This window comes from Sciurus vulgaris, assembly GCF_902686455.1.
Source record: "Sciurus vulgaris genome assembly, chromosome: 11".
NCBI lineage: Eukaryota > Metazoa > Chordata > Mammalia > Rodentia > Sciuridae > Sciurus > Sciurus vulgaris.
In genome coordinates, this window is record NC_136472.1 from 49,502,424 (window position 1) to 49,520,012 (window position 17,589).

Sequence of the window (17,589 nt, forward strand, 5' to 3'; positions counted from 1 at the left end):
TAAAATATTAACTCTACATGGCCTTATTAGAAAATCAATTTGGCAAACTGAAAAGTAACTGCAAGATTCTTCATTTTTTCATTTTAATAAAACCAACCTATAAAATTTGACACAAATAGCTTCCCCTATATGATTTTTAAGGAAAATGCTGACAAAAACATATTTTGTGTTCAACTTTTCTTGGAAATATTATATTTAATAAATTAATAAAATTGTTTCAAAAAATACCTATGATATTGCTTCACATGTTAATGACTTTTCAAATATTGGACATACCATGCCTGGCTTATCATGACCCCAAAATACAATGACTGCTGACTGGTAAGCAATGAATAAAATAATCTAGAGGTGCACAATTTGGCACATTGACTAGAACTGAGTAATTCTTTAGTTACTATTATATCTCATAATATCAAGGATGATGATAATTACATGGTAGTAACAGTGGTTGAGACAATGCACAAACTGAAATAAGGTAATTTTACCTACCAGCTTTAGAAATGGCAAGAATTTATGCAAATGTATATTGAACAGTAAAAGTAAGCACTCATAGAACATTGTTGTGAAATTAAAATTCAATAGTTTTTAAGCAGTATGGGTATGTATATCATGCCTAACAGTTGACTCTTATTTTTGTACTAAAGCAAATTCTAAACTAAATTTCAATAGATGGAAAGAATGTACTGAGGAGAGGTACAGGGCAATAAAGTTGACCAAATTATATTATGAGTACGTACAACTATATGACACTTAATGCCACTATTTTATATATGTATAATGCACCAATAAAAACATAATATAGTGTTTGTGGATTACAGTCACAAAGATCAAAGTGTGAGCTCCAATAGTTACTACTTGTGTTATTTTGGGAAGTCATTCCATAAAATCTCACTTTTCTAAGGAAATAAGATACAGAGTACCTCACAATATTTTTGTGATGATCAAACAAAATAATATTACTGTATGCTTGGCACAGTTCTTGTTAGGAAATACTTGACTATTATTAGTTCCCTTCATTATTCTTTTTCTTTTTATTGTTTTTTGTGATTTATTTAAAGATTATTCCCATTTTGTTCAGTCACTTAACATTAATGCTTTTTCCTGTATCTGGTTTTTGTGCACCTCTAAAGTGTCAGTCACTACTATATGATAGAAGAAAAAACTCTTGAATGAAAAATAAATTACTGTGGGGAGACAATAATTTAGAGTGGGATCACTCTATGATAATGTTTATCTTTTAAATAGATTTAATTTATATTACATCAGAGATAGTGCTAATTTTAATCAAGTTTTATATTAAATAGATCATTTTGACCAGTATGTATAGTCAGCAGTATGTATAGACAGATCAACATGAATAATCTTTAGCTATTATGAGTATATGTTAAGTATAAACTTTAAGTAACAATTACAATTGGACACATTTTATTTTTGAGACACCAAACATCCTACCATAAATTTTCCTATGACCCCGAGAAAAATTTAGTTAAGTCCACAATCAATAAATTAATCAAACTGACTATATATTGTATAATTTAGAAAAGCAAATAATTGAATGCATATCTTTATTAGGATGATCAGAAAGGCAACTGTTGGTGAATTGAAACTGAGCTAAAACCCTTGCATTGAGTGATATGTACCATTAATTTATACATATTTATTCATTTTGTCTTTTGGGTAAAAATTTTTATTTCTTGTGAAATTTTTTCCCACTATATCATTATAACATTGCTTTGAATAAGGGTAGAAGAGAGCATTCATCTTCTCTGTTCCTCTGAATAAATTACCTTTAACAAATAAAAATCTCTCTAGTCAATAGTGATTATTATGCAAAAGGTTATATTCGCTGGATGCTTTTAAGAAATAATCAAAACCAAATCAAAGCAAAGTATAATGCAGAACCCTCTGGGAAAAGTAATACAGATCCCCATTCAAAAATATGTGTCCAGAGACTCAATCTTATAACCTAAATTCTATAAAAATCTCATGGGCATCAAATGTCAAATGGAATGCTGCTTGCTCCAGGAATAGAAAATGAGGCTTTCCACTAAAACAAGGGTTAGAGTTTCAATGTCACAGAATCTGCAAGGATAAAATGCATTAGACCATGAATGTACAGTGTAGCTAAATATATTAAGTTTTAACAGATGGGCAAAGAAATGAAAGCATGAAAAATTTGTTGTGCATTTGGTTTCTATATAACTACAGGCTGCAATATTTATAGTAATATTGAAGGAAACCATTTTCTAGCTTTTTATTTTGGAAGAAAACTTGAAAAAATTATATATTGACTTAATGGAGTCGAATGATGAAAAAAATATCATAAATTAATGGCTTCCTGCCTTTGCAGAATAGAGAAGAGGTTCTAAATATTCAAAGTGGTAGAACAGGCAATATAGGAAACTGTAAGTTAGAGGAATCAGTTTCTATTCAGGACTACCTAATTTCCTCATCTCCAGAACAGGTGCCATGTCTTCTACTTGCTCTTCCTTCCTAGTTAATTATCTGATGAGAGCACTTGGAACATGATAAACACTTAGTAAGCATTATACCCCTCAGTCTACAGATAAATGAAATTGGCTTCACGTGGGAATTTCGTAGAAATACAATTACCAGGTCCAATCTCAGCCCTACTTGTCAGAGTTTGCATTTTAAAAAATTTTCCAGGTGATGAGTAAATACATCAAAGTTTGATAGGCAGTGTTTTAATATGATATAACAATAATCGTAACATAATTCTGATAGGTATTTTTGCTAAAATAATTGTGCTGTGTGATACATGAAACATGCTCTGTACATGTGAAGGATAACATCTATGATTGTGATGATGAAGATGAACGGAGGGAAAGTCATTCATACCCTAGATTAGCCTTTAGTAGATGTTGTGGGCATTTCTCTCCTTCCAGGATTTACAAGTACAAAACCTGCTGATCATGAAAGCAAAGGGATAGCCACGAACGGTTCCCTAAGTCTCATCATTCTGAGGAAGATCTATACAGAAAACGAAGAGTTTGAATGTAAGAGGCAATTAGGGATAGAAATATACAGTCCATAACACTGACCTGAAAGTGTTCCATCTCCAGAATTACAAGAGAACAGAACAAAAAAAAAAAAAAAATAAAAAATAAAAAAAAAATAAACCTGATCTGAAGCTAAGAAGGAAAAAGCAAACAAGGAAAAATTTCAAAAGTTCATCAATGCTAAGTGATTAAAATCTTTGAAAATTAATAGTAGAATGATTTAAAATAGAATATGGCATCCATATAAGTCACATAAAGAGTATCCACTCATAATCACATGAGTGATGGAAACTCTAGAATAGACTGTATGCAGTTAACTGCTATTGCCTCTTAGTTGAGAAATGACCTGAAGTGGTGGTGTCCTTTCTTTCTCCAGCACTCAGCTCTCCTGTTAAATTCACAGACTAAGTCACTATCACTCAGAGCAGTAATGTGAGGCAAGAGTCTTTTCTAAGTTCATTTTTATTTGTTTCATTTTTCCTTTAACTTAATCCTACAAACATTTAAAATTAACCCAAAGTAGAAATTTCCATAACATAAGAGTAATCTTTTGAATTGATGAAGCTCAATTTTAATCTTACCTTGACCACTTAAAATCGTAATAATATTTGGTGGGTGATTTAATTCTCAAAGACAGTTTCTCATTTGTAAAATGATGATTTGAGGGAGAGCGCATATGATAACCTATGGGCATTGCTTAGCTGTCCTTTATTGAGAATAGAGCTATATATATCCATCAAACATTAGGGCAGTGAAAATTCAATCCTGGAAAAGAGAGAAAGGTGCCCACTTTCCTAACTCAACCTGACCCGGTCAAGTCCTTGATGAAACCATCATTCCAGACAAACACCCAGCTTTGTCTCAACCAGACTCAATATTGTTCTCTCTTACATTTTCCTTAGAATAGGGAAATGACTAGATTTGAAAGGAATTCCCAGAGTTCAAAAGTAAAAAGTGAATTGATGCTAATAAAGTAAGTACTTTTGGAAGAAAAAATTTATTTTTTTTAAAAAAGGGAGTTCTAAAAGAAAACAAGTCTGGGAAAGAAAATTAAGTGAGTTAACCTCAAGCTGAATGGGTGGCACAAAATTGTTATCCTATGTTTACTAAAAAAGCTTTTTATCCTTCACAGAAATACTCTTATAGTCCTCAATATAGACAACAGGAAGAACAAGGGGTGACTTCTCAAACACCAGAAAGCAGGCAAGGATTCTTTTTCTGATGCAAACAGTGACTTTTTAAAGTATAGAATGGAAAAGGTTAATGTTCGAAAATCCACACACAAGTCATTTCATTTTTGTGCAAAAACATCAAATCAATACCACAAATAGTAAAATACTGATGGATGTTCAATAGAACAAAGGATTTTGAAAAACTGCTCATCGGAGTGATGCATCAAAAGAAGACAATACTTATAACAAACACAAACACAGGAAACAAAACTTAAAAGTTATAATTCAAACAAATCACACACATTCACATGCTACACAGCACATAGCAAACCCTTTTCTTGCTGAGTAGATTCTTTCTCAGAGAAATAGATGCAGAATAGTCACAGGCCTCCAAATCCTATAATTATCCAATAACACAATAATATTGACACAATTGTTGTAAATAAAACAGTGTGAATTTTAAAGTATTGCCCATCCCCCCCTTTTTTCCATCTCCCAGATCACCAAAATAAAGAAAAATATACAAATCTCTGGAAAAAGAGTTAAACTGAGAATTTCTAAAATGGCATGCCAATGTAAGTTATATATAAACTTCGTAAACAAAAATTGTACTAACTTAAAATTGATTTATACTTAAAAAACCTTAGAAACAAGTCTCATAAAAGCATCAGTGCCATGACATATACTGCTTTTAAGCTGAAAATAAATCATAGATTTATCTTAAGATGTAAACATGAGCCACATAAAAATATTCAGCATAATCTTGGAAAGGCAGTCAAATATTTAAATTAATATTTGAAAAATTATTATCTAGTATTAGGAAGATTATTGATTAATATAGTCAAATATCTTTCACATCTCTTTGAAACTAAGAACAGAAATACTTTCACATCTAAACACTTTTGGTTTTACTCCACAATTAAAAATTCATTTCCTTTAAATAATTATTGAGAGACTGCTTTGAATTAGACTGAGAAACTACAAACATGTAAATTCAAGAATATATTCCTGGTAATCTTTTTACTTAAAGCACAATCCTAAATGCTTTAAAGGAATATAATCTTACTATATGAGAGACATGAAAACAAAATTTCCAGGCATTAATTTATATGTCAACAATGTTTGAACAGTAGGGGTCAGGGTGAGCATTACTTGTGGACCATAGGTTTGAATATGCTCCACAGAGTGTACAGAAATCTATGTTCTCTCTTAGAACTGCTGATTATGGAACAATTTCATACTCACATGAAGTGCAGTTTATCCTCAACAATATGAAAATGCCTTTATAATATGCTGATATATAAAATTATGTGTCAATAAATAATTCTCTGTGCAGGTTGGCCCAATTGTATCTTAACATAAATAAAATTAATTATTCATATTTCAGATTACATGCCAAAAGTCTTTACCATCTGAAGTTTGTTAATAGATATTTGAGGAAAATATAATTTCCAACTCAATTATTTTTTGTTTTAAATTCTGCATATGAATTTTATTATTACATGATATATATAAATGTGGACCATCATGTTCTTATTACATTTTTTTCTCATATCCTTAAGTGGTTTCAAAAATATTATTTTAGATTAGCATCTATTGATGACTATAATTTATAACACCAACTATCATACAGTGTTTATTTTTAAAAATGTTTCAATGGACATTTTGGTGCCTATCTCTTCTTTTCTTCAGATAAGATTTTAGAAGTAGAACAACTTAAAGTTTACAAACATTTCTGAGGTCTTTGATATGTAATGTTACACTCTGGTAACTGGTAGTCCTAAAAGAAGGACTACCAATTCCCATTTTTTCTTGTTTGGGTACCGAACCTAGGGCCTTGTGCTTGCAAGGTAGAAAGTTCTGTTTTCTTATACACTCACCAACACCAAATACATGATTTTTTTTATTTTGCTCATTTTTCATAGTTTTTATTTACCTTATTACTAAGATATCCAACATTTTCATAACTAAGGTCGATCTTTGCAAGCCTTTTATAGCTTTTGTCCATGTTTTTGTTGGCTCATTTCTAAAGTACTATTCGGGAATTAGTTAACTTGCAATCTAAGAACTGACATTTCGGAGGAAAAATTATCTTCCAAAAATGTCATGGAAAATGAGTTATAGAAGATAAATTGCAATTTATATACTGTATGTGATTGTACAGGAAGATATCTGCCAACAATCAAACTGACAAGAAGCAAGAGAAGCATATGCCATCAGTGGCTGTGGACACCCCAGTTCTTCCCTAACACAACTTCTCCCACCCCTGGAGATTTCATGTTATTAGCCATTATGGAAAGAGAAAAGGTTGATTTGTGAATTACAGTCTTCTCACAAATAATTGTACAGAAAAGCACTGCTGCGAAGGGTAGCATATCAGTTGCCACCAAGATAAGGATGCTTTATGCAGGCAAAGACTTTGAACAGCAAAAAAACAGAAGCCTTTTCACACACACTCAGTACAGAGATCTACTTTATCATTCATTCAAACACTTTTTCCCCTTCATCAGGGCATCTTTTCATTTGATTTGCTGTTTTAAACATTAGGACACAAAGGATGTGCTTCATCTGGTGTGTCATTGAAATGAAATCTTAAGGTAGGAAAAAGAAAAAAAAAAAAAAAAAAAAAAACTTGCCCTAAATTCCCTTTCAAAAGTGAAGTGTGAAAAGACATCAAGCAGAGTACACGGTGTTATTGTATAGGAAAGTCAATTCTGCAACTGCAGAGTTCAAGGCCAGCAGCAGTCGCTCAATCACTTCTTTACCCACAGTGAATAATAAGGAAAATCCAAGGAGAAAGGATTCCACTTGGGAAAATGGAATTTCTCATTGTCCCTCCCCTTGATTATCATTAACATCTATGGGCACAGCTGTTTCCTCTCTCCGACTAATCCTAAAGTCAATGCTATAATATTGGCCCCCTCCTTCTGTATCCCAGGGCCTATTATACCTCACCTCATGTCCTTATCTGAGAAGGAGAAATTTCAAAGTTATCTTTTAATTTAGCAGAAAACTGCTGCCTAATTCTTTGATTTACTTTGGAACTGAAAAGATTAAAAATGAGTTTCAATTTTAAAAGCCTTGAAATTTTGAATTTAATAGCCTTCTGGGATATTTAAATACATTTTTTTTAATTTAGTAAACTTTATTCTTTTTTAATTATTTTTTTTATTTTTACAGACTGCATTTCGATTCATTGTACACAAATGGGGTACATCTTTTCATTTCTATGGTTGTGCATGATGTAGATTCATACCATTCGTGTATTCATACATGTACATAGGATAATGATATCTGTTAATTGAAAGTTATAAGCTAAGTTAGAGAGGTAATCAAAACTGAATAACAAAAGACTCAACAGTTTATATATAATATATGCATATATTTCTTTTTATAATGTCAGTTTATTTGTCAAACACGGTAAAAAAGTAAAGCAGTGTCAAAATTCTTCTTGACATAACTGGAAGCGCTACGAAGTATATATTTACCTACCAAGGTAATCCCAGAATTTGCTTTAGGCTTTGTAGCTACAGAAGAGAGTATTACTTATTACTTTATTACTTGAATTGGACTTCAAAAAGTTGTCAAATTAAATAATGTACAAAAATACACACTGGAACCTTGAGCTATACTGATATTTCCAAAAGAGAAAATTTAGAATTAGATTGATTGTTGTGTCTGAAATTTATATTAATTCAAGTAACAACTCATGGATTGTGAGACAAAATCATATTTACATTTATAGCTCTTTGTAATGCACTTGGTTTATAGTAGTGAATGAAAAAATGTTTCTTTAATAAAAACTTATATACGAACAAACTAACATTAAAATAAAGCAATTTCCCCCATGTGGCAATTCTTTGTCAATGTAGGAGCACTTCAGAATTTCATACCATGTCATTAATTGTCCACACATTTATTGTGGCACATATTGAGTATATTCTTTGTGACTAAGACTTGGAGATATATATATACACACACTCACACACATATGTAATATACATATACACATAGGTATGTGATATACATATGTGATACATATTTCAATTTCTTCTCTTATGTGATGAAATGGTAACACTTGAAGTTTAATTATTTAATAAGCATTCAAGCAGCACACTATTGCTTATGGCACACTACTGTGCAATAATTTTGTTCAATTTTCTTTCAGGTCTAAAATGGTCTAAAAGTCTCAGCTTAATTTAATGTTAATATTCACTATTATAAGATTTTGTGAATTAAATTTTGTAAACTTCAGGCAAAAGAACCAGAGTCTTCTTTTTCTTTCTATTTGATGTTTTCTTTCTTTACTTGGTTCTATCTCACTAAAAAGGTTCTTTAATTCTCCACATTAAGAGTTATCATGCAGTGGTGCCCATATAGGAGGTTGGAACATTCAATTTCATGGTATTGGGTACTGTTGAAACACTACATAGTCCAAACATGTGCTTTCTTCAAAGGAAATACAAAGGCTCACTCTATGATCTGGAAGTGAACTTGCCAAAATTCCTTCAGAGAACAAAACAATAATCTGGGTAGGTGTTCACGGGAAGTATCTGCCTTTATTTCATTATCTTTGATTATCTCAATATCCTCTGTTCATACCTGACTTCTATCTCTCTAGGAAAAAAGCAGATAAATATATAAGCTAACAAACTTCAATTTCAACAAAGATGGAGAGCTGATGGGAGATACAAAGTTTTCATACTTTGTTGAGGAGAAAGGAAAATGGTGTTTCCGTGACTGGAACATACATAGCTAACCTTCTAGCCCAACTAGAGTCTGGTAGTAAAATATAGTCCTGTGCTTTCCAAATACTGACCAAGTTGCATTAATTGCTCACATTTTTAGCTTGGAAAGGATTGTGCCACATCTGTTTCTATTCTCTTATCCACAAGGTAAGCAATAATAAGAAGACATATATATTTTTCCACATGCAGTGGAACAAGAGATCTATAAGTTCACAGGAAATCATACTTTTTAAAGATAATAATCTGTGTAATTCCATCATAGAAAAAATTGATTAATATCTACTGAGATAAAAACCAATTTAAATATTTTATCAGCTAAAGTTCTGAAAGAAATACATACCCAGACCTTCAGATTCAAATAGACATGTTTCATCCACCCCTAAATCTCGGCACCAGGATAAGAAATTTGCTGTATTATCTCGGGCAAAAAAGGAGCCTGAGGGTGCACTGGCTTTGCATGGAATCTTCTTCAATGGCAGACTCTGAAAAATAAAGAAATCTCACTCTTGTGGAATATCTGGCAAAGTTATCACTATGACACATTAAAAACACATTTTAAGTTTTCAAGACAATGTTTTGGAATGACCTCACATCAATATATAAGTTTGTGAAAAATTATAGAAAAGGAAAGATAATGCTAATGAAACTTACTTGGCATTAAGAGACATGAAAACTTTGTGCCTGCAAGCATACATACTTGCCATTTTAGTACTTTGTAGGAAATGTGCATAAGTTCCTTTCCTGGCTCAAATAGTTTCTTCTCTATTTCTTTTTCTTCTTCTTCTTCTTTTTTTGCTTTCTTTATTATGAACATATTCTATCAGTATTTTTTAAAAAGTACTTATAAATGTTTTTTCATTTGTGAAAACATGTAAATGTAGCATATGAAAATTACATATGCATATAAATTGATATATACATAAAATATATAGAGTACGCTTTTGTATTCTTAAGTGTATACATATAACTATATCATAAAAGTTTCCCAAGAATTATAAAGTAAAAAGACAGTAGCAAAATTTATCTAGAAGTGTCCATACTGGTACTAAGAGAGGCACATATGAAAAATCTTTTAAAAATAACACTGTACAGACTTTCTTCTAAACTATTGAATTTTAAACCATAGGACATAGCTGTACAAAGATAATTCTCATCTGAACTATGCTTTCTGACCTTGAAGGATACAATTCTGCATCATTTCATTCTTGAGATAAGAAAACTCTTAAGGGGATGTGAACCTGGACAGATTCTCATTAACAAGATTTTAACATAACTCATTAATAAGATTTTAGCAGGAAATCTCCTTTGGCACCATACCAAGTTGTCTTTTTCTTAATAGGATATAATCAGTTTCCAGGGCATTGTACGAAGCCATAAAAAGTGATTCTGTGTGATTTACAAGATTTAGTCAAGTGTTTGGGTAAAGTGAGCCACATAAAGCTTTGTCTCAAAGAGCAAAATGATCAAGGGTAAGGAACAACTTTAAATTCATAGACTTGTTGTTTTCCCTTTTTATTGGGAACCTGTATATGTAACAACCAACTAAAGATTATTAAATTCATATACAAGAATGGCTATAAAAATTAAAGTAATGGCCTAAGTGGATTGGTAAAATCCTCTTTACTTCAAACACAGTTAACACAGTCCTTCATGCTCAGTAATTTTGAGGATACAAAACAAAAATATTACATTCCTATATTCATTAAAAGTTATAGTTGTCTAATCTCAAAGACCTATCTCTTTTTTGCAGACTAAATTTGATTTTGGTAGATAAAATAACACAACAGGGATATACAGATACATACTTCAGGTTATATAAACTATATATGGGGTTGCCTATAGAATAATCTGCTTAACAGATTTGGTCCAGGTTTTCAAAGAAATGCTTCATATAAAAGTTGCAAAAATAATCATAAAGAACATATTATGTCTCTTGTAAAGTATTTCAAACATCAATTAGTACTTTAATTTTAAAGTCAAATACATCTGCTTAAATCTAGCAATTTACTTCTAAGAATACATTTTACAGATATAATGGCATTAGAACTTAAAATACATGTCCTAGTATAATTCCTGCAATACTGATTGACTAGAAAAAATAGAATATGTCGAGAGAGGGATGGTTAGATAATATGTACAAGTACAATGAAACTCTATGCAATCATTTAAAAGGAACAGGACAAATAACTATACTGTACTGAACCATAAATACGTCCCAAGTATAATCTTAAAGCAGAAACAAATTTGTGAATAGGTATCTGTACATTCATGCACAAATAATGACTATGTATGAAGTCCAAATCCTTATAAATACATTGTACTTCATACATATATACACACATACATATATACACATAGGTATTTATTATAGACCATAAACTTGGGATTACTTCAAGAAGTAATTTTAGGATTACTCTCAATAAGGATATAATCAAATTGTGGTAATTACCTTTGAGGAAGGGATTGATTTATGCATAGAGAATCAATTACTTCTCATTTTATATAATTCTTAAAGAAGTAGCAGGATTTTCAGTGTCTTTATATTTTATCAATACTTTCAAACAATAAAATCAACATGGATGCATTATGTCAGCCAAAACATTATTTCAATAAAAGGATTTGCCCCAAAATATGTACAAGATTTGGCTATAAAGCTGTCTTATTATGTGAATAAAGCAATAAAGATAAGTTTTAAAATAACATAAATAAATCCAAACACTGAGCCATTTTAACATCAACTACCTATATCCTTGCTGTGGTGGGCAAGATTTTGAAACCACTTCAAACCAATGAGTTTGCATACAAAAACTATGATCTAAGAACTAATACTTGACATAAGTAAGTGCATGCTAAGGGGAATGAGATTCATGATCTGTATGGAAAAAAGGAATGCTATATCCATATTGCTCTGAGGAAGCAAGAGATTAACACTTAATTCACCAAGGGGCACATTTTAGAGAATACTCACAAGGAACATGTTCTCAAAAATTGTTTAACCTACTCTTTAAGAACTTACAAGGACAAGTACCAAGGATAAAAATGAAAATTGTCCTCCTACGAGCTCAAAGTCTTCATAAAATCATCTATATATCACATTCCAGAATCTTAAGTATTTCCTTACAATTCAATGCAATCATATTGAAAGATATCAAAGGTATTTTAGGACAAATAAAATAAAAGCTGGCTACCAATACTTCATAACTAGGGAATTTCCAATGCAGAGGAAGTCAGTATTGATTTAATTACATGGTATTCAGGTAATTTATGGGATACATACTTCAGTGCTTCTGTATCAGTGGAATATTAGAAAGGAGTAAACTATGAATAGAATGTTCCAATCTTCATGAAGATGAAACAACATTTTGGTAGAATTTTTAAGTCACCTTCACTAGTCACAATGACTCTTGAACCTTCACACACAGAACCAGTAGGGTCCATTACATATAAGTAGAAATAAGGATTTCTGCTAACTGGCAGAGAGCAGCAGTGCATAGCTTGTAGGAACCAATATTCTTTTTTTTTTTTTTTTTTTTTTTGGTACCAGATATGACTTTGAACTCCTGATCTTCCTGCCTCAGCCTCCTGAGCCTCTGGGATTACAGACATGTGCTACCAGGCCAGGCAGAACCCAATATTCTCCCCATGAGTCCAGGGTCTTCCTAGGGTTGTGTCCATTTGTAATTAACTGTTTGGAAGCAAAATTCTTGGTTTCACTCAAAGGAAGAACCAATGATTCAATAATACTAGCATTCAAAACATTTGGAACTAAAAAATATTTTTAGATGTCTTATACAAAGATATTGGTTATATTCTGGAGATTTTTGTCCTATGATTTTTTAACATATAAATTTTTCTCAGTTCTCATGACAATCTTGGAAGAACATCCAACCCTGTAATATTTCTTTCATAATAAAGGTTAAATTAACATAAACTGATCTATCGAGTGATATCAACTATTCATCTTGTCAAAGAAAAACTTGGGAAGAGCAGGTTTAGAATTCAGAGCTGGCTTCAATAATTTTAGAAACATATACTCAAATAGCTGAGAACTTTACAGTTATGGACAAAAATATCTTAGATTCAAAAACAAAACAAAACGATGACAACAAAAAAAGCTCCACCAAACCTGGGGCTTTGAAAGACAGCCTGCGTGTGTAGATCACCTGATATGTCTTACATATTATCTTTCCATCTACGGCTCAACTCTCCAGATAATTTCTGTGGCAATGGAACTTAATCCACTACATCTCAGGTAAATTACTTGCTAGGGCTTTGGAGTCCAATTACTTGAGTTAATACTCAGTTATATCATCTTTGTGCAGTAATATCTCATGCAAGTTACTTGAAGTCTGTGTCTCAGTCTTCTCTTTTATAATTCAATTCTATTGTAACAGTAAGTCTTCAATAACTACTATTCATTATCACTGTTATCAGTACAAGTAAAAACATACCAAATTGCCTATGATTTCCTTTTCTCATATTTTCTTCTAAACATTTTATTTTTTTCATTATGGTTATAAGAATTCATAAAAGACTGTTGTTTTCTTCTTACATCCATCCTAAATTTAAACTCAACTTCTGGATAAGTTTTCTGGTACTGAACAGTTTTCTGTGATAACCAGTGCATTAAACTCTAGAGCATTTGAACTGTAGTGAGTGTGGCTGGTGAATTAACTTTTTAATTTTGTTTTATTTTAATCAACTTAAATTTAAATAATCATATGAAGTTTATGGCCCTTACATTAGATAAGCATGTTCATAGTTCACCATTACTTGGTGTTTTATAGTCTACTATTTGACCACTTGACTACTTCCTCTGTGTGTAGTAACTGAGGCAGACAAGTTGCTATTCACTTATGAAGACTCCACTAACTGATACAGTGTTCAGAATTGTTATATTCTGTTTATGGTGTTATAGTTATTGTTAGCTTCAAAAAGCCAGTAGTGAGAATTTATTTTTCATGCATATAATAATCTATGCCTGGAGAATCAGGATCTTCTTTAACATTATACTGCCTCTGTGACAGATAGGTACTTTACACACTTGAGGGACTTCACTTGCTTTCTGAAATTTATGGTGGAGTAAGGAGGAAGTGAACTAGTGCAATGAGTGCCTACCATCCTCTGGGAATGTGAAACTCTCTCCAGATTAGTTACCCTATTGAATTCTCAAAATATAACATCACAAGTTAGGTAAATAATATTATGTCCATTTCCCATCTGAACAAACTGGGCTTACACACAGTTCAAACCAAATCATTCTGTCTTTATATTCATACACTTTTAACTACTCCATGATAGCTCACTAGTGCCTCAAATTTAATATACTTCATCATTTGATTTATTTCACTAATTTTTGGCCCAAGTATCATAAAAAAGAATTATGTGTTGTCTGTCATCTATTCAAGGTCGGAATAAAATAAAAAATAAGATCAAGAGAATGGCATCTTTAATTCCCTTTATATTGTGAACAGAAAATTTAATATTTGTAGTTTAAATAATTCATTCTTCACAAAAGTTTGAGACACACACTCCCCTCGATCACATCAAGCAGACATTTCAGATATAAAACAGAGGAAGGCCTGGTACTTGCCAAGAACTAATATCTTTCCTTTCCAAAGGGCATATAGAATGTACTGTTCAAATATGCAGGCAATAAAGTCACACTTTCCATCATGAAAATAATGTTTCCATTTGTATCCCCATGCTGCTTTTAGTTTCACTATATATTTTATTGAAAAATAATCTCTTTCAGTAAAATTATTTCATTGGAACATTCATAGTACCAAGGTGTCTAAATATAAATACCAAGTGGCTTTAGAAAAGATGAAAATACATTCTTTAAGATCAAAATTAAAGATATTTTTTTTAAGGTGAGGTAAAGAAACCTTTCTGGTATCATATCCTCAGGACTCTACAATAGGACCTTGTGCCTCAAACAGTGAGCTATGATTTAGTACAGTAGTAACTGAATGTACTAAGCTTGAATTCCAAGTGGACCACCTCCTTTTTCCCTTTCCAAGATGAATTCCACATTATAGATATCAAGTCTTATATCAAAATATTGGTATAATTTTCATGCTGTGATATTATAACAATATTCACATAATAAAAAAAAAGTAAGGCATAAAGTTTTTGCAGAATTTTGGTGCACCTTTCTTCCTCCAAAATTATAAGGATCCTCACTTAAATAACAGAGTTAGCAAATAAGTGAAGCATTTTGGATTACTTATAAAAGTTCTGGCATATTATAAAATTATGTTAGAATTGAAGACCAAATCTAGTTCTCAAACTTAAGGTGTAAAAGAGGAGGTGGATAATACTAGTTATTATGGAAATGAGTTGAAAGTTTACACTTACTGAAAAACCTGCCCAGGGTGTATACAGCACCCTTTATTCATAATTACTAATACTTGGAGGTAACCAAGAAGGACCTCACTAGGTGAATGGATAAATACATGGTGGCATGGGAAGATAACAAAATATTCAGTGATAAAAAGAAATGAGCTATCAAGCCATATCTCAGAGGAAGCTTAAATGCATATTACTAAGTGAAAGAAGTCAATCTAAAAATGCTGCATATGGATGTCTCCACCTGTATAACAAACTGAAAAGGCAAAACTAAGAAGATAGTGAAAAGATCAGGGGAAAGCAGGGTGGGAGGAATTACAAGGCTGAGCACACAGGATTTTAAGGTCAGTGAAACCATTCTACATGACGAATGCTGTACTACTTACTGGATATAGTCATACATTTGTCAAAACTCAGAATGTTTAACATGAAGAGTGAACTCTAGTGTAAACTATGGTCTTTGGGTGATAATGATGTGTTAATGTAGGCTCATGGGCTGTAACAAATATACCATTCTGGTGTACTTTCCACTCAACTCTAATGGAAAACTAAAACTTCTCTAACATTTGGAATCTAAAAGAGTCAAACTCCTAAAAACAGGGAGTGGTATAGTGGCTCCCAGGGACTGGATAAGGGAGGGTTGAGAATGGGGAGATGTGAGCTTATGGGTACAAAGTTTAGGCACAAGTTATGCAGAATCCACCATACAGCAGGATGACTGTAATCAATAATAGTGTATTACACTTGAAAATAGTCAAAAGAATAGTTCCTACAAGTTCTCATCCCCAAAAGTGATGTACTGTACATATTAATTATATTGATTTTATAATTTGCAATGTATGCATATATAAAAATGTTATATTTTACCCCACAAAGATATACGGTTTTTGCCACTTATGTTAGTAAAGCTGAAAAAATAAAGTCTATAAAAATTTCCCATGTCATTAATAGTTGCTTAAGAAGCATCAAATGCTTCATAAAGGAAAACATGTAGTTTTACACAACCTAAGAATACCTTCCTTTGGTTTTTAAATACTTGGTGCCCAATTTTTCTACAACATGAGGATCATTACTCAAATGCTCTGCTACTATAAAAAGCTTTTGTTCTCCCAACTTAATTGTTTATATATGACTAGAAAGAGATAAGCTTCCTAAAACCTGCAGGACTCTAGTTCTATACTTTAAGATCCAATTAATTGGTGAGGCTATCTAAATTTTTTAATAGAAATTTAATTCGATTCAATTCTACTAATTATTATTAAATTGCAACTCTGCCAGTGGTAACCCTGGCACTGGAAAATGAAAGGCAGAAAATATAGGGCCATGTTTCCTTTCTAGCAACTCTCCATGTCTTGTTGAATAAGACAAAAAAAAAAAAAAACATGTAACTTTGTAAGAATTACAGAAGTTAAGCTGTGGTTTAAATTTAGTTCTTTGGGAACTTTAGGGATCAGTGTTTATCTCAGGGAGTGTTGGACTAGGCATCAGTATGGAAGGTCTTAGAAAGTAATAGCCACTTACAAAACTGAAGCATCTTCAGAACTCACACAAAGGGCAGGGTATTGGGAAAGTGAGTCATCCCACAGGCTTGAAGAAGCCCGGGAGTTAGGAATGAGTGCAGGGTACATGTGGACAAGATGAGAATAGAAAGGTAAACCAGGAAAGAATAGCAAAGGGTCTTTCATGCTTCATAAACATCATAATTGGAATCTCTATGGGGGCTAATGAATTCAAAGACTTCACAAAAAGCCAGGCAAATGAAACAAAAGAATGAAGTGGCTACCTGCAGGGGACTGTGAGGAGTGGAGATGACTGTGCACACCTGAAGGGATCACTCCATGTGCAGGAGATGCACCCTGATTCATTCATGGTCACCATAGAGAAATAGAGTCCCCATATCATGGGGTCTTCTAATTTTTCAGAAAAATGAGTAAATTCAGATATTTTCATTTGAAAATAGCCTGATTTTGAGCAATTGGGTATATAATATAGGACGAGCCATGCAGTTGCCAGTTTGCAATCTGAGTATTCATAACACAGAGTAATAAAAGGTTTTCATATTTTAAGCTAAGAAGTAATCTGATCGTATGTGAGGTTTGGAAAAATAATTATGTCATTTTTGTCAAGAATGAATTGGAGGAAAAACTGTATAGATTGTACAAAGGTAAATACTCATTTATTTTTCTCTCACCACCTCTGTCTTGGGGAACCTTCACATCATAGAAATAGGAGAAAGAGTGGAAAAGTGAAATATGAATTGGAATACAGAAGTTTTCTTAGAGAAAGGCATTTTGAATG

The 17,589-nt window shown here is 32.0% G+C and overlaps 1 protein-coding gene and 1 long non-coding RNA gene across 5 annotated transcripts in view; both read right to left on the reverse strand.

Moving 5' to 3' along the window:
- LOC306638667 overlaps positions 1-17,589 on the reverse strand; it is a 356,225-nt gene that overhangs the window by 103,604 nt on the left and 235,032 nt on the right. The window lies entirely within an intron of this gene.
- GAS2 (growth arrest specific 2) overlaps positions 1-17,589 on the reverse strand; it is a 156,045-nt gene that overhangs the window by 100,611 nt on the left and 37,845 nt on the right. For all 4 annotated transcript variants that reach the window (XM_079101872.1, XM_079101874.1, XM_079101873.1 and 1 more), the window contains exon 4: positions 9,281-9,422. In XM_079101872.1, the coding sequence (XP_078957998.1) occupies positions 9,281-9,422 (142 nt within the window). The remainder of the gene's footprint in view (positions 1-9,280; positions 9,423-17,589) is intronic.